The 20,704-nt window shown below is 54.8% G+C and overlaps 1 protein-coding gene across 1 annotated transcript; it reads left to right on the top strand.

The window, feature by feature from the left end:
• Positions 1 to 291: 291 nt before the first annotated feature.
• FAM43A (family with sequence similarity 43 member A) lies at positions 292 to 2,525 on the top strand. The gene has a single exon (XM_058844072.1). It carries the CDS (start codon positions 548 to 550, stop codon positions 1,634 to 1,636), a length of 1,089 nt encoding a protein of 362 aa, XP_058700055.1. The 5' UTR covers positions 292 to 547; the 3' UTR covers positions 1,637 to 2,525.
• The last annotated feature ends 18,179 nt before the right edge of the window (positions 2,526 to 20,704 follow it).

Here is a 20,704-nt window from a genome sequence, read left to right as displayed (position 1 = left end):
TCCATTCTACCAGCCCGTGCTGACGAAAGCTGCAGGAGAGCGCTACGGCAGCCACCCTCCGCACGTGGCCGTGGGGAGCGAGGCGGGGCTCACGGGGGTCCCCGCTCCTCCGCGCCCGCGGCGGCACCGCCGGCCGTGCCCCGCTGGAGGCCGCGCTCCGCTGCGAGCGGGGAGGGGATGGGGCCGCCCGGCCGGGCTGGCACCGCCCCGTGCCCGCCCCCTGCCCGCCCCACGGCGCGGCGGGGCCGGGGCTGGGGCCGGGGCCGGGGCTCCGCGGCGGGCGGCGCAGAGCGGCGGCGGCGGGCGGGCGGCGAGCAGCGAGCCGCCGGCTCGGCGGGCCCGGGCAGCGGGCGCTCCGCCCTCGGTACGCGGGGCCTCCCCTCTCCGCGCCCGCGGAGCGCGGCGCCCGCCTATATCTACGGCCGCGGCGGCCCGGCGCCCGCAAGGATGTGAGGCGGGCGGGCAGCCCAGCCGCCGCCGCCGCCGTGGCATGCCCCCCCGCGCCCGGAGCCGTCGGCGCGGCGCCTAGCCGCGGCTCCGCGGGGCCATGCTGCCCTGGAAGCGGAGCAAGGTGGAGCTGGCGGCGGGCGAGGCGCGGCGGCAGAGCAAGCCCAAGGGGTACGCGGTGAGCGTGCACTACTCGGCCCTCACCTCGCTGGCCCGCGCCTGCCCCGAGAGCGCCCTGCACCGCGTGGGCAGCATGTTCCGCTCCAAGCGGCGGAAATTTCGCGTCACCAGCGAAGACCCCACGTATACTGTGCTCTACCTGGGCAACGCCACCACCATCCAGTCCAAAGGTGAGGGCTGCACCGACCTGGCCGTCTGCAAGATTTGGAGCAAGAGCGAGGCGGGCCGGCAGGGCACCAAGATGAAGCTGACCATCAGCGCGCAGGGCATACGCATGGCCCACGCCGAGGACAAGGGGCTGCGCCGGCCCGGCCATCTCTACCTGCTGCACCGGGTCACCTACTGCGTGGCCGACCCGCGCCTGCCCCGTGTCTTCGCCTGGATCTACCGCCACGAGCTGAAGCACAAGGCGGTGATGCTGCGCTGCCACGCCGTGCTGGTCTCCAAGCCCGAGAAGGCGAAGGCCATGGCCCTGCTGCTCTACCAGACTTCGGCCACGGCACTGGCCGAGTTCCGCCGGCTGAAGAAGCGGGACGACGCGCGGCACCAGCAGCAGCAGCTGGTGGGCGAGCAGAGCATCCCGCTGGTGCCGCTGCGCAAGCTGCTCAACGGGCAGTGCTGCTACAAGCCGCCGGTAGAGCGGAGCCGCAGCGCGCCCAAGCTGGGCTCCATCACGGAGGACCTACTGGGCGAGGAGCAGGAAGAGCGGGCCATGCACTGCGACTGCGAAGACATCCTGGAAGCGCTGGGCGAGCCCGAGGGCGAGCTGCTGCGCCCCAGCACCGGCCGCGGCGAGAGCCCAGAGCTGGGCCAGCTCCTCCGCGACCTGGGCGAGCTCAGCCTGGGCAACGACCTGCGCTCGCTGCGCGCCGACCTGCGCGTTCGCCGCCTGCTTTCCGGGGAAAGCACGGGCAGCGAGTCCTCCCTGGAGAGCGGCGGCACGGACGGGGCCGCCCCGCCCGGCAGCGACGCCGAGCAGCCGCCCCCCGGCGACCCCGAGACCGGCTGAGCACTCGAGCCGCCGGGGCGCACCGGGTTCCCTCCGGGAATGCACGGCCCCGCCGGGGCGCACCGACTTCCTTCTGACCCCTCCGGGAGTTCACGGTCCCTGCCGGGAGTGCACGGCCCCAGCGGGGCGCACCGGGTTCCCTCTGGGAATGCACGGTCCCTTCCGGGCGTGAGCGGCGCCGCAGGGGCGCACCGGCTTCCCTCCGGGAATGCGCGGCCCCGCCGGGGCGCACCGGGTTCCTTCCGGCCTCTCTTGGAATGCACGGTCCCTTCCGGGCGTGCACGGCCCCACCGGGGCGCACCGGACCCCTCCGGCCCCGCCGGGGCCCCTCGGGGAATTCGCAGTCCCGCCGTTTCCCCGCGGTGCCCCCGCATCCCGCAGCATCCCGCGGAGCGGACGCCCTTCCCGTGCCGGCGGCCGCCGGAGCCGGACCCCAACTCGCTCGAGGAGGGGAGGCGGCCGCGGGCTGTTTACCTCCGGCTCAGCCCTTGAAGATCTGCCAAATTCCTGGAATAGCTTTCCCCGGGGAGGGCGGCGGGAGGGAGGTGTTGCGCCTTGTTTACAGTCAGAAATCTCACATCCGAGAGGCCCCCCCGCCGTTTTCTCCATTAAAGTCACTCCATCGTGCTGTCGTGTCCAAGAGGTTTGCACTGTTGTGAAGTTGGGGTTTTTTTTATTATTATTGTTTTTAAGTTAGACTTTTTTTTTGGGCCCCGGTCTCAATACTCTAGATCTTTTGCTGTGCAAAAGAAGACTACTTGTGGCTGTTCACCTGTACATAGGGAAATGTATGCAAATACATTTTGTTATTTTTAAGAACACCACCATTGCGATCTCCTCTGTTTGCACATATGTGAAGAAAATAAAGATGACGGTAACTTAAAAGAAACTGGGGTCACTGTGGCAATTTGGCTTCTGTGTGTGGATTCCTGTAAGGAGGCGGGGGGCAAAAGATCCCTTGGGAAGTGTTGTAGGTGGAGGAGAGCACTGCACAAAAAGGCTGTTCCAAGCATCAAGCATGATTCCCAAGCTCCCTGGAAATGTTACACTACAGCGTGCTTAAGAGCTCTTAAAAGGCACAGGGATGAGGTTTTCTCTCTACAGCCTCTAATGATGGGCAGGAAAGTATGAGAAACATCTCGTCAGGGCTGGACCCTAGTCTGGAGAAGCCCACGTGTGGGGCCTGAGATGCCCTGAGGCAGAGTGCCTCTTCCCTGGGATACTGCACAGTGTTAATGCCATCTGCATCCAGGTGCCGGTCTCTCGCTGCTCGCAGTGCCAGTCTGAGACAATTTCATAAACTCTCCCAGGGTAAGCAGTGAAGTTGATTAGCCACGGGACTGCTGCGGTATTTTTAGCTGTAAATCTGTAAGTGGCAAGCTCCCAGGGCAGGAGAGATGTTCCGGTTTCATTTGTCCCCAAGTGGAGGTATCAATTAAGAGATAATTAATCTGGCATTTCTGATGTCTAAATGTTTTCCACTGTGCTTGTGCTGCAATCGGTGGAGTCGCAGGAATGTCAATGAAAAGCCCAACCAGCTGCCAGGGCCAGGCCACACTCCTTGTGCAAGGAGCCCGCCTCAGAACTTGTAAATACCTCATTAAAATCCATTGCAAAATCTGCCACCACACCAGCGAGACCATTGTCTCAGTATGAATCAGTCAGAGGATGGAGGCACAGTGGCATGGCTTTCATGGGAAGGGGTAATGGGGAGAGGGGGGAGTCCCCTTAAAGTTGGCACCTTCTTGCCTTGTGATGTGCAGCGAGATGCAGCAGGTGACGGTGGCCGCTGCTGGATTTGAGCACGCTCAGGCTGGTACTGCAGACACACCTTGCTAAAGAAATACTGTGTCTTGCTGCTTTTTCTCAAACAAAGCTCCCTTTGCCTTTCCCAGGGAGGGAAGGGGCACGAAAGGGAATTGAAGCACCAGGGAGAGAGAGCTTATCCCAAAGTGCTTTCCCCAAGATGAGGCTTGCCAGACTGCCTGGCTGGCTGGCAGCAGGGAACCTGCGGTGCTCTGGGCTGAGGTTAGTGCCCCAGGTCTGTGCCCAGAGCTCTGCTCTCCCGGGGCAGAGGGAGCAGGCAGTGCTTGGAGCAGGGAGCAATACGGCACCTGGGAGCAGAGAGGGCACGGAGTCCCGGGGGTAGTTAACTAACCCCGGGTGTTGAATGACCGGGTGGTGTTTGCTTTACATCCTCCGTGTGTGCTTAAAGGTGGTTAATGGCCTGAGCTTAGTCAATGCCTTTCCTCTCTCCAGAAGAGCCATCATGTCTGCAGCAGTGAGAAAAGGTTTTTATCGCATGCCAGAGCTAAAAGCACAATTCCCTGAGCAGCAGTAGCAGCAGCCAGGGCCTGAAGCATTTCCCCTTGAAGCCATTAGCAGGGCTACTGTGCAGTTTCCTTAGAGGCCTGTATAGATCATTAGCTGTAGAGTCCAAATCCCTTTGTGCCTGGGATATTTTGGTACTAGAACCGTAAAAAAAAGTCATATGTACATCTGCAGTGCCGGTGTGAGGTTATTCATGTGCGCTTAGCTGCCCTGCCCTCCCCATAGCAGCATGCCTGGGCCTGCAAATGAGAACAAGTGCATATGAGGAGAAAAAGGTAATTTTATTTTCCACACAGCAAGTTTGAAGGAATGTCTTCCTAGAAAAAGGAGAGGAGGAGAGAGTCAGACCTCCTCTCTAACAGATTTGAGTAAAAGGCTGAGCTGCTGCTGTTTTTTCCTTTTAAACAAGTAGCTGCTTGCTAAGCTGAAAAGCCTTCTGCTGGCTGATGGGCTGGTGTGAGGAGGCGCAGTAGGGCTTTGGGAACGGCCTGTTCCCATATGTAGAGGACAAACTGTTCTGTGGTCTCTGCTCGGTGCCAGGGCTGATGCCAGCCCCCGTGCCAGGGCTGCTGCCCACTGACAGTGTCCCACCGAGCGTGGCACTGCCCCTGCTGGGGCTGTCGGCAGAGACACGTTCCCTGTCGATCAGGCTCCATCCATCAGCACTAACTCAGCCTTACAGCTCCGGATGGTGAATCAGCCCCTGACGCAGCGGAGGCGTGAGGGCTGCGCAAAGAGCAGCACAGACTCTGAAACTGCTCCCCAACAGCCTGGCAGCCCCATCCCACCACTGCTTTCCCAGGCACAGGCAGGCAAAGGGAGAGAAAGGCAGCCTGATAGCTCTGCCAGTAGGTTTGAACTGTGGGGGAAGAAGTCAAATGCAGGAGCAGGTGTTTGCTGAATTACCTGTCAAGCACTGCTATCTCCCCCTGGTGCAAATCACTGCCCTGCCCAGGCTCAGTGGGTCACCCAAGGTGGTTTCCAGCGCAGCAAGGTTGAACACTGAGCTTCACACATCTCTGATCTAGCAGAGAGTGTGTGATGAATTGGCCAGAAAATACCTATAACAAGCAACACAACACTAGGAAAGAATGTGATCCTGCTCTGAGCCTGACACATGGAGCTGGTGCTTTGGCAAGTCAGCTTAGGTGCTGCACCAGGTGCCTAAGGTTCCCCAAGTGTGTTATAGATAAATAGAGCATGTGATTATTCCTGGCAACAAAGAGATTAAGGGGAAAAGAGCCGTTTTTGCTAACACTATTTATTGGCTGTGTATTTGCTGATGTACTACAGATTTTCTCCTGAAAATGAGGTTGAAGGGGGACCACACAAATGTGGAAGTGTTGGCAGGATCTCATGTACAACTTCTTGTTTTTCTCTCCCCTTAGCATGCCCTTTTCCCATCTTTAGGTCTTCCTCATCCACAACAGGAAAAGATATCATGTGCAACCAGAAAAATTAGCCAGTGGGCAAGTGGAATGAGCCAAGTCATGAAATGACTTTTAGCCCAGACTGTAGTACTGATTTAGATCCAGAATTATTTGCAGTTTAGTTTGGAGATGTGCCTTGCACGGGGCACATCGAGTTTGTCTGAACAGAGGGGATGTGGGAACTGCTGGCTCAGGGGCTGCTTTGCACTCCTGGATGTGAAATCTTGTTGAATGGCACCAGGTCAGTGGTGAAAACCTCTTCCTTTTGGGGACTACAGGCAACACTCAGTATCAAGTACAACCCTGGGACAGTTCCAAGTCACCTTCAGCACACACACTGTGACTCTCAGAGAAGCAGGAAGGCGTCAGGATTTCCTCCTTGGCGGTGTGTTGGAGAAGAGCAGCTGACCTGTTCCACTGCTATTAGTCATTCCCAAGGCATCACAACTGTCCCATTGCCCAATTCTTGGCCATCACACCAAACCCTCTATTATTCAGTGGGGAAAGGATCCCAAATTTTATCCTGCAGGGAAGGCACAGGTCAGACAACCTGCTGTCAAACTGTCCAGGGGGTTGTGGGTGACAGCACTGCACAGCCCCTGGTTTTCTTGGGTGAGGGTGGGCAGGGTCCCACTGATGATGAACAAAACCTGGTGTGCTGCAAGGAGGGTGCAGTGCCAGCCAGCTATGCCTCACCTCCTGCTTCTTCTGGAGCTGGGAAGAAAAAAAGCCTGCATTTCCAAGGTCAGCAGCAGCCCCAGCTCCCGCAGAGCTCATGTGCTGTGAAGGCGTCTCCCCCTCCTCACCCCAGCCGCTGGTAGCAGCAGGGGCTGTTTTCCTCAGCAGCTGGAAGGAGATGATGTGCAGGGACAGGAATGTGAGGGCAGGCAGCAAGGGCAGTGCAGGGACAGCGTGGGGTCCCAGAGGCCAGGCCAGGTCGGTTCATCCGCGGGGCTCAAGGAGCCCCATGGAGGAACTGAACTGATCTGGCCTCTGAGGTTCTGCTTCTCTCCACATCTCCATCACCCATCCCAGACAAGGTGACACCTCCAGCTTGCTGCCTGGTGCCTTGAAGGGGGCTGAATCTTGGCAATGTGCATGAGCAAGGGGGGTGCAGAATTGCCTGGCAAGGTGCATGAGCCAGGGGGGTGCAGAATTGTCCACTGCTACTTCCCAGCAGGAAATCAAAGCTATGCATTCAGAAAACCATGACATTCCCCCTTGCCGGTGGGGGCTCTGCCTGGTGGGAGGGCTGAGTGCTATGAAAACACTCAGAGAAACAGTTATATAATGAAGGACAAGGTCCCAATCCAGCCTTGGCTCGACAAGGCAGCCCTGCAAGAAGCTGAGCTCCAGCTGCAGCTGCCTAGCACCCTCCAAGATCCAACCCTGGTCACTGTGGTCCATGCTGCTGCTGAGGTGTGGAGGTGGGAGAAAGGCTGCAGAATGCTTGTTCCCAAGCTGGGGTATGTTCTGCATGCCCAGACTTGGTAAGCCATAGCATAGCTTCCATCTGTGGCTTAAATCAAGCCCCTTTGATGGTAGAAACTGGGCAAGGTCTGGGACAGGATAGCCCAGGACTGATGAAGGTCGGGGTCTGCTAGCTGCAGGCATCTCAGCTTTCATGCCACTGCCCAGATGTCTTGGACCCAGTGGTGGCACATCGTGGTATACATCATCTGTCCCTATGCTCCAAAATAGGGGCATATGTCTTCAAACATATGTTCTCTGCTCGGTGGGAAGGACCCTGGAGAGCTGGTCACAGTAAAGGGCTTTGCCTCCTCCCTTTCTCTCCTGCTCTGAAATGGGGGGCAGCTGGGCAGCCTGCCATCCCACAAAGAGGGGTGACAAGCTTGGTGTCACATCTGGGTCTGGAAATCTCTGCTGCTCTGGCATGGGCAAGCAGGGGGGGACACAAGGAAAATGCTCTGGGATGGGATTCATCACTCCTTCCGCAGCACCGTGAAGCTGCACGCAGTCTGCTCGGATGCATGAACAAGCTGAACTGTGACATTAATTAGAGCTGACAGTGTTCCTGGAGGGAGCTGGCAGAGCAGCAGCACCAAAGCTGCTGCTGCTGGGTCTGTGTGCAGAGCAAGGCTCTGCACCAGGCTGGCCTGGCTGTGCCATGGCCCTTGAGTCCTGCCACTCTGGGATCTGTGCTCATTTCAGCTCCAAAGGTCACAGTGAGAGGTACACGCTCAGCCCCGAGGGGCAGGAGAGGCAGTGCCCAAATCCAGCCCTGGTGAGCATCTGCCCAGCATTACTTTGCCCTTTCCAGCCAGCCCTCACTGCAGCTGGGCACTGCCTTTCCCAGTCCTGCACACTTCCCTCTGGCTCTCCCTTCTTGTTGTGGCTTTATGCCCTCAAAGTGCTCTGCCCTCAGCACCACTGTTTCTCACAAGCTCTTTTCCCATCCCAGTTTCCTGCTGAGTAAGAACTGCCACTTGCTGCTGTTTCACAAATGCCATCGAGGATTGCCTGCACTGGAACACAGTGCAGGCAGCCCAGAGCAGTTAGGACTCCTCCACTGGGTAGGAAACAGTTAAGGGAATTAGGATGAAGAGTTGTTGTAAATAATTTGGTAGCTCCTGTAGGAAGATTGCAATTTAGCTTAATGATCATAATTACATTTTCAATCTCTCTGCTAATACTTATGAAACAATAGAGTCAAGTGTGAATGCAGCTGTCTTCATTTCCTACCAGTGACTTCTCATTCTGCTGCTTAAAACCAATCCATGAGCACAATGAACCAGGCAGCAGGGATGACAGGTGGGGATGTGGTATTTCCCCAGCACCTTGTTTTGGGCACTGGGAAGCCCCATTCCCCATTCAGCTCCAGGATCAGCAATATGATTGTCTGAAACTAGTCCACTTTGGTGTAAAAACGTAATCTCTTCTGCTGGAAGTGGAGGAAAATAGTCTGGAAATATTTCTTTCTGAGCAGGGAGACCCGCACATTCTCTGCCCAATCTGTGGCTGATAACCCCCAGAGACAGCCCAGCAGAAGAGCCCAGGGCAAGCAGAGAACCAAGCCTAGGCAGCTACTGGCAGGAACATTCATTTGCAGCAGCTGATCAAAGCTGAGCGTTACTGATGAGTTCTGAACATGGCCAAGAGCATGTTTGCCCTGCAGCCGGCTCCTGCCTTTGCTCACCTGGGAAGACATGGATGCTTCTCAGCAGCAGAGGCAGGTCCTAGGGTCTGTGCCCTGCCCACTGCCTTCTCTGGGGGTCCCAGGAGAGCATGACATGAAGATGTCTTGCCAGGGCCCTGGCAGCAACAGGCACCATGACCAGGAGGCAAATGAGCAAGGGGAGGATGCAGCCACAGAGAGCGGAGTATGTGCCGCTTCCATCGTGCACAGACACCTGAGGAGCACCCAGGGCCATGGGAAATCCTTCCCTATCCCAGCATCTGCCTTCATTTGAGATGCAGCACACAATACACAGGTCCCTTTGCTGCTCTGCCCTTGGCTCAGCAGCAGCAGCTCCACCCCATGTCCCAGTGTTCCCCCAGGCATCCCCAATACCTCCACACACCCAGCTCTGATCAGAGCAGGGCCAGGGCAGGTGTATGAGTTTGGGCTCCCTCGGGGCAGTCTGACGCTATCCTTGCTGCTGACACTGCATCCTGTCCTGCCACAGAGCTCCAGCAAGTTGTGGGTTGAGAACTGAGCCGCTTATCGTAGTGCTGCTCTGATCTAATTTTACTTTCTTAAGCAATGTCCAGGCTTTAGAGAGTGTCTTGTAATGCAAAGGCTCTGCATGGCAAGGAGGGGAGTCCCTGCAGTAATACAGCAGTTATCCCACACACCAGGACAGCAGTTAACCCACATCAGTACAGCAGTTATCCTACATACACTGGTACAGCAGACATCCCCCACGCCAGGACAGCAGTTACTCCCCATTCATGACTTTGCTGATAAAACCCTCTGGCTGCAGCACTGGCTCAGCAAATTTCCAGCAGAGCATACAGCATGGTATAGCTGTGCAGGAGACCTAAGGTCCACCAGACTCTGGTAGTCAGTGTAAGATCTGGAGTTTGGACTCCCAGCACAATCCCATAAAGACCTTTTGGTTACTGCTGCTTTGAAGTAAGTTGAACCCCTGCCTCTTCACAGCTCTCACTGCTGTTACCAAAGAAAGAAACACCAAGGAAATCAGACCCTCCAGGCTGCCACCAGAGAGGCAGAGGAGCAAGGACCACTATAGGCAAAGGGCCTATAGTGCAGCAATAGTAAGACTGAGAGTCGTTATTACACCTCTGGGCTGGCCTGGAGGTGAGGCTGATTGGCCAGGCCATTGATATTTATTATTTGTGCTCCCCAGTCTTGTCTTCCAGGACTTGGGATGTGACCTGAACTCAGGTGCACTCCCTGGCCATGCAGCCGCCCTGTGAAAGCAGTTTCATGTACACTTGCACTCACGCTGCCCCATGGCACCTCTGTAAGTAAAGCTCAGCAGAAGGCTATTTCAGGACCCAACATGACTCTCCCTGATGTCAGGACCAATTAGTTATATCCTACAAAGGAAACAAGTCTACTAAAGCCAGCTCTGGTGGGACAATGACATTAAGATGTTCCAGGTGCTCATCTGGGTTCCCCAAGCAAACCAGGAGCTAAACATAGCCCTGGAACAGTGGCAGGAGGGGGTGGCTGCTGTCTTTTGCACTGAGGTCTCCTAGGGCAGTCACCTCCTGCGTGGGCCATCCCTTCTCTTTTGTACTCTGACCTTCCCTTGCTCTGCCCCTGTGCAGACTATAACTCCTGCACTAGGGCCATAGCTGAGATCAGTCTGAGCTCGTCTTGGTGGGCTTGGTTCATGCTTTATCCCACTCAAACACGCCATCCAATCTCACTGTCATTTCCCAAGGAAATACCCATTTGAAGGAAAAAGAGGAAAAAATAATTAGTCAAAATAGTGAGAGACAGAGAATTTAAGGCATTTCATATTCTCATTGTCCTCCCCCACAATGGTATTATCCTTCTCTAAATAGATGCTGAGCTGAAGACATAACAACACTCTACTTCCCCCAGATAGCTTGAGTGAAACAAATGCAGGAAGTTTGAAGGGGTTGGAGCAGAGCTGTGGCCAGACAGAAACCTGGGCACCCCCATGGGTTCCTTGGGGCCACAGGGGCCTCAAAGAACTGGCAGCTGAGCTGCAGTGAGGCAAGACCTAGGGTCTTGCCCTCATGAAATAAGGGCTCCTGCCCTTGCACTGCAAAAAAGCTGATATGGGAGGTCCTGGCCCTCAGTCCCCATGTCTGGTGCTGTCCCCCATCCCTAGGAAGGCACCAGCAGGGCAGCCCTGAAGCGTGGCAAAGGCAGCAGGGGGAACACAGACTCCCCAGCACATTAGAGCTCAGTGATGATGACTAAAGCCAGTGGCAGTGGGCTGGCCTATGTGTCCCTGGCACAGTGCAGCCCTCTGGGAGCAGCCACCAGTCAGAGCAGCCCCGGTGCCAGTGCCTGCCATGGTGCAGTGGGAAGGAGAGCAGTGTCCCCTGGCTGGGTGTAGCTGAGCTGTGCTGCTGGCACTGGCCCTGCTGCTCCACTGTGCCATGCATGGGGTGACAGCGACACCCCAGCCCTGAGAAGCTGCCACAGTTAGTTGCTTCAAATGGGGCTTGAGGTTCCCCTGTCATGCCTGTGTTGCCCTCTTTCCAAAGCCAAGGTGACATTCTGTCTCACGGGCAAGTGCCAAGCCTCACCAAATACCTGGGGCTGTGCTGGCACCCCAGCAGGAGCTGTTTTATCAGGACCAAGTTATCACATGTGAGGGCAAAGCCCCTGCCAAGAGCCACACTGAGACAGGCAGGTGTGGTTTGGCCTGGGCAAGAGGCAGCCCCTCCAGACAGTATCTGCCTGAATTCCTGCCAGCCTTGACCAGGTTCAGCTCTAGAGCAAGGCACAGTTCCTGCTGCAACTGAAGATGTGCAACTGAAGTCACAGTACTTCAGCAACTTCTCACAATTGTTTTTAATGGCAGAACTATCAGTAAGGCACTCGAGGTGCAGTTAAACCTTCCCTCCCTGAGGAATACTGTTAACTGAAACCAAAGCACAGAGGCAAGGAAATTGCTCGATGAAGTAGTTTGGTAATTGTGAAAAAGAAGAACTTGTTTTCTTTGTCTTGCAACAGCAAATTGCACAACATGACCTGCAGTGGCTTCAGCGGCAGGTTTTCAGGAGGAGGTTGTGGGGTGATTTAAAACACTGTGAGGAGGGAAATTATTCCCAGCCTGCTATGGAGTGTATGGTATCCATAAGGAATGCGGCAGTTCGTGATTCAGGTGGCAGTGATTGTGTTTGGTTTCCTATTCGGGTGCCCTGCCTGAGCATGGGTGAGCTCTCCTCTCCTGTTTGGGGGCCAGCTCAGAGCTCAGCCTCAGGGCTTGCTTGTGTTCCCAGGGCAAGGTGAGCTAATGGCCCACAGATGCATTAAGCAAGAGGAGCTTTTATGAGTTCATTTTGCTGGGTTGTTTTAAGAACTATTATGGTGATGATGACTTTTAGCCTTGTAACATAAAAACACTCTTTGTCAAGGTGAAGAGATGCTCTGCAAGTCAGCCCTAGGTGGAAGGAGAAGAAGACTCACTAGGAGAGGTCAGTTAAGATTATTTGTCCTGCTGTCATGCCTATGTACCCCAGGCTCAGACATGAGCTGGATGTGCAGGTGCAGGACAAAAAAAAATAGAAGACAAAAATAGGTAGTGCTGAGAGGAACCAGCAGCAGATACCAGAAAGAGCCCAGGCCAGGAGAGCAAGCCCAATCTGAGGTCCCTCTTCTCCCCCTCTTCTGATTCCTTCCCTCCCCAGATGCTGCTGCCTCATCCTAGCTTTGTCATTCAGATGCAAACGAGAATGCTCCAGCATGAGACAACGGCCACTGACACTTTACACTTAATTCAACTCACAGAAGTTTACTGGGTGCTAAGAGGAAAACAAAAAAATAATCCCCCAAAAATCTTCCATCTCTGTTTTGTTCCAGTTTTAAATGGTAAAATCTTTGCTTTGTTCTCAACTATTGTTGCAAAATTGAACCACTTTCAGCCTCTCACCTTACTTAACCGTGGGCTGCCTCCATGCAGAGCTGCTGAGTACAGCACAGAATGAAAGCCCTCACTTGGCCTAGAAATTTGGAATGTGTGAACCTCGTTAAAATGCACACAGAGAGCTGGGCTTTGAAGTGGAGTAAAGCCAAAAGCCAGCGAGCCCCCAAAGGATGCTGTGTGGCTGTTCCCAAGACGAGGAGCACACCTCCAGCTGAGAGACATGCTGTACCTGACAGTCCTGTCATGCCTCCCCATAACAGCCCTCGCTCAGAAATAGCTCAGTGCGAGATGATGCTCTCAAGAGACTGATGGATGTTGCTGACTTTCTGCAGCATCCCAGCAGCTGGCTCCTGCCTTCCTTTGGCTCACCAGCACCAGGCCCTTCCTTGAGGATCTGCAGCACCCTTGTCTGGTGAGCACTGAGTTTTGCTCAGCTGGGATGGAGTGAAAATATCTTTGGTTCTGCAAACATTGCAGGCACATTAGCCTCCCCTGGGGCTCTGTCTGCCTGAGCAAATCCAGCATGCAGAGCTGCCAGGATAGTGTTTGCCTTTCTTTTTGGAGATGTGACCCTGGGAAGGGAATGAGCTCTGTCACCTCCTCCAGCTGGGGGAACGTCAATGCTCAGCAGTGCCAGCTGGCTACTGCCTGGTATCACCGTGTCCTGCTCAGCCATGGGCTGCACACTCCCACTGGACTCTATGGAGCCAGGGATGCTGCAGCAATGAGACCTGAGGCCACTCCAGCCCTGGGGCTGCTGCCACTCTGAGCTGGCTGTAGGGTGCTGCCCCCCAAGTCATCCCAGATCCTCCTTCATCCAGTGGCAGGTGGCTCCTGGAGAAGCCCTGGCCTCAGCTAGGAGCAAGATGGTTGGTGAGCCCTGCATGTGGGACAGCAAAGGAAACTGCAATCTGCCAGTTCCTCCTGCCATGCAGCTGGATCCATGCTCTTGGCTGCTGTGCAGGATCTCTGTGCAAAGCTGAACGGCTGCTGCACTTCATTTATCTGTTATCAGATATCACATATCAATGTTTATCAATGAGCAAAGTGAGCCCCTGCCCACGTGAACAGCGCTCACCAGCAATTCTGCACAGTGCAGCGACCTGCAGTGCTGGAGAATCGAAGTCCAGAAAGCCATTTTCCTATCCATCCATCCATCCATCCATCCATCCATCCATCCATCCTCTCTCTCTGCAGAGAAGGCAGGGAAGCTCCTCCTCTCAGCAGGTAATGTAGGGAGGATAATTCACTTATGAGGTAATTTAGTGTAATTCTTAGTTATTAATACTGTGCTTTCTATTTTTTAGGTTCTGTGTAATTGCTCCCCTGCTCTGAGTCATGGTGTTCCAGCATTGTGTACTGCATTAGCACTGCCTGCAACATGCATGAGCTCCTTAGCTCCTGCCTAGCCTGGCATAGGGGATCCTCTCCCCTTCTTTCCACACCAGACCCTGACCTGCCCCTGCAGTGCAGCAGGCACAGCCTGATCTCTGAAACCTGCTCCAGCTCATGGCCTTGGGCTCCTGCAGCAGCACTGATTTCTCTGCAGTCACTCTACAGGGGAAGCAAAAAATCTCCCTGCTATCTGTTTTATCTGTGTCCATCTTAAGCACTGGAGAAAGGTGTTATTGGAGCTCAGCAGAAGGGTATTTTTTTCCTTTTTACACAATTGAAATGAGAGTTATATGTGCAAAGCCATAAATTTTGATGCCCATCCGCTCTTGTTCACCCACAGTATGTTTGAAATAGTGTCCCAGGTCAGCACCATGAGGGCCTGATTTGCACCCAGAGATCTCCAGAGACCCCACGCTTTCCCCCTCCCTGGCTTGCTGCCCATAAGGCCCATTGCTTTGCTCCAGAGGCTGGGCAGACAAAGGCTGTGTGTGAGCAGCCTGGTTTCTGACCCAGACTCCAGCTCCAGGACAGGGCTCCCAGCCTCAGCCTCCTATTCCACGAGTTCATTGAGTGGCCACTGTCCAAGCCCTCCCTCAAGGACAGGGCATTTTGCTCAGTCACAGCTCTTGTATCCTCACTGTAGGTGATGCATCCCATACTGTGGGGGCTGGGGGTGTGTTATTGACACAACAGCTCTCACCATCTGACATCTGCAGTGAGAGGACAACATTTCCACAGAGTCCAGCACGGCACGTTTGGCTCACTGCTAGGGCTGCCTCAGTTTCCCTTCTAGGTGGCTAAGCCAAGAACTAGCAGCCACATCCCTCTGTGCTCCCTCCATGGGAGTGCAGCAATGACCCTGCCACTCACACACGTTCCCTTTAGCTCCTGGACTCCATCACCCTGTCTGTGGGTCGGGGAACCATAGCCCACAGCAGCCACCATGTGCAGAGCCAGCAGGACTTGCAGGGCTGTGTGGGGAGGCATCTGACAGTGAGGCCAATGCCACCCTGCATTGCCACCCTCTGCCAGCCCTCTCCTTGGCAGGGCCTGGAGGCAGAGGATGCTCTGCCTGGGGCTGGCATGTGTGGCAGCTGGAGATGTTTTAGGTAGCTGTCCAGAGGGTCTGCTGGGCAACCAGGTTCCATGAGTTATTTATAAGCTACGGGAGGAAAGCGGTGATAAATAATACATTGGCACTCTCACATTCTGTGTGCATGCATCTACAGATAAATATTTCATTCTCAAGGAATACACATAGATGACTGTTGATAAATAAAAATTGGAAAATGTTCTATTGGATGGTTTTAAATAGGACTCTTCCCTTGCATCTGAAGAACATGGTGTACCTGGTGTACAGCACAAAGATGCTAATTTCCCTCAGCAGAGGCTGCCTAAAATGTATCACTGCAGCACACTGGGCATGGTGCCTAGTGTAGCACACACACCCCAGAAACATATGGCCCTGGCCTTCCCTTCCACACCATTATTTTAACATCACTTTTATAACAATACTATTCAAGCAGCTTTTCTAATTATACCTTGCACCGACTGAGCTCAGGACACAGCAGTCAGCCTTCTAAATATTAGCAGAGAGACCCAGGAGGCAGCACATTTCCTCTTGTAAGTGTCATTGGAATTTGCAGTGTGCTCAGGCATGACTGGCAATGCCAAGCTTGTTACTGCTGTTTAATTAGGCAGGTGGCTTCTCCCATTGGAAAAACATGAGATACTGAGCGGGATGTGAGAAAACCCATGGGGTCCCACCAGCCCTTCCAGCAGCATGGAGCTGCCATGTGCTGCTTCCTACAACTCTTGGGGACCCAGGGCACTCCTGGGCTTGGAGGCAGCTGGAGGGAGATCCTCTCCCCAGGGAGCACCTGCCCTCAGTGCTTGCTGATTGGAAAGCCCCAGAGCCCAGGACCCAGGGCCAGCATTGCACAAACATCTGTAGACTCTGCCAGCCCAGCACCAAGGAAGGTGAAGGAGTTGTTTTTCCCCTAAATATGGTTTCTAGAGCAGGTTACTCCTGGCTATCTCTGAATGCAGTACTGGAAGTGGATTTAGGAGGGTCATTGCTCAACTTGGCTTTCACAGAAAGGGCTGTGGGCTGCAGATGCCCTGGCAGAAGCCTCTGGCACATCCTGGGCAAGCAGCACATGCTGGCAAACAACTAAGAGCCGATCACACCGTGCCTGGCTGGTTCACCAGGAGATGCCTATGCAACATACTGACATATTTGGAATTTTTCCAGTGGCTGGATTTGGCTGCACTGACTTGTGTTTTTTTATGAGCAACCCTGTTTTGTGCCTTGTTATCACAGCTGGGTGCTGTGCCATGCTGGCTCTGGTCCCAGCAGCGTGCAGGAAGCTCCCAGCACCCATTATACCATGCTTTGTGCCACCACCCAGAGCAACAAGTAGAGATTTCCCACCTGGAAATCCCAGAGACTGGGCCAGGCTGCAGCAGCAGAGCTTGGCAGGGAGACTTTGATCATCGGCCAGGGCTTGTCCCCATCAGCGGTCCCAAGCAGGGATGCAACACATCAAAGGGCAAGGAGGAATAGCTCCTGCTGAGCACAGCAAGGCTCCATGCCACAAGAGACTGAGAGACTGCCGCAGGCCCATGGGAAAGGCAAGGTGCAGGGAGCTGCTGCCCCAGGGAGGGGAGGCTCAGAGGAGCTGCGAGGCAGATCCAGGCTCAAGGAAAAAAAATAGGGAAGACGGTCCAAGGAAGGAAACTGAGAAAGGAGGCAGTGGTGGGAAAGCCAGGCAGGAGGCTGGCAGTGTGCCTCCAAGTGTGTGTCTTGTGCTTTCTGGAGCCATGAGCCACCAACTCATCGGGGTTTGTCTTTAGCAACCCTTCTCTTCCTCATCCTCTGCTAAGCTCCATCACTAACAAAGGTGTCCATCCAGTTGTCAATGAAATTGTAGCCACGTTTCTTTCTCAACGTTCTTTGATGGTCATTTTATCCTGAGCTCCCCCAAGAAACTTGCTCTGCAGGTCAGAGGAGTTAGAACACATGAAACTCCATAGGGAGCAGGGAAGCCCTGCAGGGTGCGGGACTATTCCAAGAGGTGCTGCAACTCAGGTTTTGGAAACTGGACTGCCAAGGGGACACACCTGACAGTGTACTGGGGGATGCACAAAGTGCCCTGAACCTGCCAAGAACCTGTGGATGTGGTGGTGCAGGATTGGACCTTGCAAAACATGACTTGGCAGGCAGTGGGGAGAAGTGCTTTGATGTTGTGTCAGCCAGCTGGAATTACAGCCCCATCCGTTCTTCCCTGAGGGAGATCTGCATCCCTGGGAGAAGGCTTTCAGACAGGAGGGCACCCCGTTGGCACTAAAAGGGGCTGCACTGTCTGTTCACTCTGAGCATGGGTTGCCATCCCTATTCATACTGTACCTTTATCCCCTGGCACTTTCTCCCACTTGCCATGTGGCATCACTGCCAACTGCCAGGAGAGGTTCATTTTGCTCATCCTCCTCTTTGGCAAAGATTTTTTGTGTGGTAGCACCTTTTGCTTCCCCCCTCCACCCTCCCCTGGTACTTGCATGAAGCACGCAGAGAGATCATTCTGTTAAGCCTAGGAAGTCTGAAGCCACAGTACATGTAACTAATGGAGGAAGTGCAGGAATTTTATTTCTAGTCTGATCTAATCCCTATGCTGCAGGTCCCCATTTCTTCCAGCTCCATTAAGAAATTCCCATGCTGAGTAATATGGCAAGAAATAGACTCAGAAGAAAGATACATTACACCCAAGCTTCATCTCATCCTACTTTAATATTGGTTTATCACACTGAATAAACTAGAGTAACTGTGCAGAAAATTGCTCCATCCACATCATGCCCATCACACACGAGGATTTTCTGCTCTGAGTAACTTGCTGTCACAGTGGCCAGACCCACCTCTGACAGCAGTTTCCTGGGACCACCGGGCAGTGTAAGGGTGCCATGGGGGACAGGGGCTTTACCCCCTGGGACAGCAGGGCAGGGCCTCACAGGAGAACAGAGCAGGACACAGGGGGCAGTCCCATTGCTGGGCTGCCCCAAGGTTGAGGTCAGGGTAAGAAGTCCACCTGCAGGTCTGGACCAGAGGTGCCCATGGCCAGGCAGGCCATGCTGGTGCTCTCCTCTTTACTGCTGGTTTGGGGAGTGGTGGGGCAGGGGCAAAACCACCATCTCCCCAGGGATGTGTGCCTCCTCTGACTGGTGTCTGCAGGCAGGGCAGGCTCTGAACAGTGCTGAAGTCTGGGGCTTTGTTCCCCACAGGACACTGACCCCACATCCTATTTCCTGCTGGTCCTGGCAGGGCAGTGCTGGGATGGCAGGGGAAGGCACAAGCAGGTCACAAGGACAAGTGACTGAAATGTCCTACATAACAGCGTGTGGGAGAAAAACCTCTACCCCAAGGACTCTAGTACTGCCTGTGACAACCAGAAAGGGAATAAAAATAGTGCCTATTGTGTGCAGGCAGCAGGCTGCAGCAGGGTTGTGTAATGGTACCAGTCAGCACGGGCTGCCTCTCCCAGAGATAGCAGGGCTATGTGGGTCAGCTGGGCACAGCTCAAAATGGGGCCAGGTGGCAGAGGTCCCTGGTGGACAGTAGGGATGACCCAGCCACTGTCCTGATACCCAGCTGGAGCCCCCCAAGCTCCAGTCAGGGGCTACTGCCAGCAGCTGGCACAATTCTCTGCTGTGCTCCCCCAGCCTGCTCTTCCCTGGAGCAGGCCAGGTCCTGCACCTCTCCTCTAGCCCTGACCAGCATGCCAGCTCTCCTCTGGATGCTATCCACTTCCCCTGCCTCCTCCTGAGCCAAAGATCCCAAAGCCAGCCAGGAGCAGCCTCACCACTGCCCAGTGGAGGAGATGCTCCCCACGGTGTCCTTCTCCACACAAAGGATACAGTCCCCCTAGTCCTGGTCTGCAAAAATGTGAGATTTAGAAGGGGAAGAGCTTCCCAGCAGCCAGCATGGCATCAGCAGGAGCCAGGCCAGCTGGGCTTATAGCTGTGCCAGGGCAACCGTGCTCCTGTCCTCACCCTATGCACTGTCAGATTTTGCAGCTGGTGAGCTGCTGTGCTTTGCCGATTGGCTCACAAATTGCTTTCCGATACCACGGTCCTGTCAAGTGTTTCAGCAAAGCCAAGATTTTGCTTTTTTATGGATTAAACACAGGTCTGTTGACACCAGCAGGAGCTGGTCTCTGGCCAGAGGTGTGGCTGCAGGGTAAGTGGGTCAGGGAAGCGGCTTTCACAGACACCAGCCAGAACTCGGAGCTGCCTGCCCACTGGAAATCATTCCAAACACTCTGTCAGCACTCAGAAATCACTTGCAGACGTGGCTCAGCACAGGCAAGTGCCAGCCACTAAGGTGTTAGTGGGTTTCGATGTACCACTATGTCTTAACCTGATCAGAAACTCATGGCTGCCAATGGGCTTGGGTGGGAGTAAGGGTCCAGGAAAGGTGCAAAGCAGGTCGGTGTGACTGTCAGATCCACCGAGCAGCAGCCTGATCTGCCCTAGGCACTCAGGACGGGTGAACACATCTGCAAGGGCAGGTGGTCTCCCCCAGTTCCTGCAACCTGACACCCCATCAGAGCCCTCTGCTCTCCTTAGGGGCAGCAGAAAGCAAAGGGCACAGGTGATAAGGGCAGAGACACCAGACATTCAGCCCAGCAGTAACCCCCACCTCATTGCTTCACGACAGCCCTGGGGACAACTTTTCTTATGAAGTGCCAGAGCAAGATGTTCTCATCTTGCTGTAAATCTTCACTGTACTCACCAGTGCTTGAAGTTTGTCCTTACTAAATCCCAGTGTGGCTCTCTCTCCCTGCATCTGGGGAGCATGCAAATACCTTTAGAGTTGATAAGTCCTTTCTATGTCAACTTTCAGGTTTATTTATACAGCAAAATATCGCTTCATTATAATGCAAATGGAGGAATCCCTGGGAAGCAATCAAAGCAAGCAGGGAGGTTTGTTTGCACCGTTTCATGTCAGACAAGCTGGGATGAAAGGATCAGCCTGCAGAAGCCAGCAAATGCCACCTACAAGTGCCACCATGCTTTTGCCATGCTCATGCAGAGGAAGGGCTGGAGCAAAATGGGGCTCCTCTCCATGCTGGCTCTGGTAGGTAACCTTCCTTCCCAAAGCTCCTGGCCATTGCCTGATCTGCCAGTGCCACCAGAACAGATTTCCATTAGGTGCAACACAGCAGACACCAGTGTATTGTCAGCAGCTGCCAGGCTCTGTTCAGCCCTGCACCAACAGCCACCTGGCCCATTGACAACACCGAATCCTGCTCACAACTCTACGCTCACTCCTGTCTTCTCATCCTGCTCCTGTGTCTCTGTGGCCACTAAAAAAGCAAAGCCCTCTGAGGAGGTCACTGGTGCCCAGGATGGCAAGGGACTGAGGGTTGTTGGTGTCCTGCCCATGCATGCAGCAGGGCAGCAGAGTGGGCAGGAAGAAGGGAAGGACAGCAGGTGCAGCAGTGCCAGTGAAAGACATGGCACAGGAGGTCATGGTGCATGCCAAACAATCACCACAAACTGCAGATCACTGTCCTCCGGGGAAGAGATGGGAACCATGGCCACCACTCCCCAGTGTGGGACTGCCCAGCTCCCATCTGGGCACCCCCAAGAGTGTTTGGGGCATGGGGACAACATCCTCTCTTCAAAGGCACTGCAGCCACAGGGACATCCTGTGGGGCCAGGAGTGGCAACTGGTATTGGTAAAGCAGGTTGGCAAGTAAAGCAGCTTGTTGGTTCCAGCTGGGAAAGCAGGATGCTGTCCTGGGCAGGGAGACAATGCTGTGCCTGCAGCCCCAGGCCAGGCACCCATGGAACACTGA

This window comes from Poecile atricapillus, chromosome 8, assembly GCF_030490865.1.
Source record: "Poecile atricapillus isolate bPoeAtr1 chromosome 8, bPoeAtr1.hap1, whole genome shotgun sequence".
NCBI lineage: Eukaryota > Metazoa > Chordata > Aves > Passeriformes > Paridae > Poecile > Poecile atricapillus.
The sequence above is the reverse complement of the archived record's forward strand: the minus strand, read 5'-3'. Positions and strand labels throughout refer to the sequence as shown.

Bases quoted from the DNA above. Each gene is read 5' to 3' on its own strand.
- FAM43A (XM_058844072.1), top strand. From the start codon at position 548: ATGCTGCCCTGGAAGCGGAGCAAGGTGGAGCTGGCGGCGGGCGAGGCG.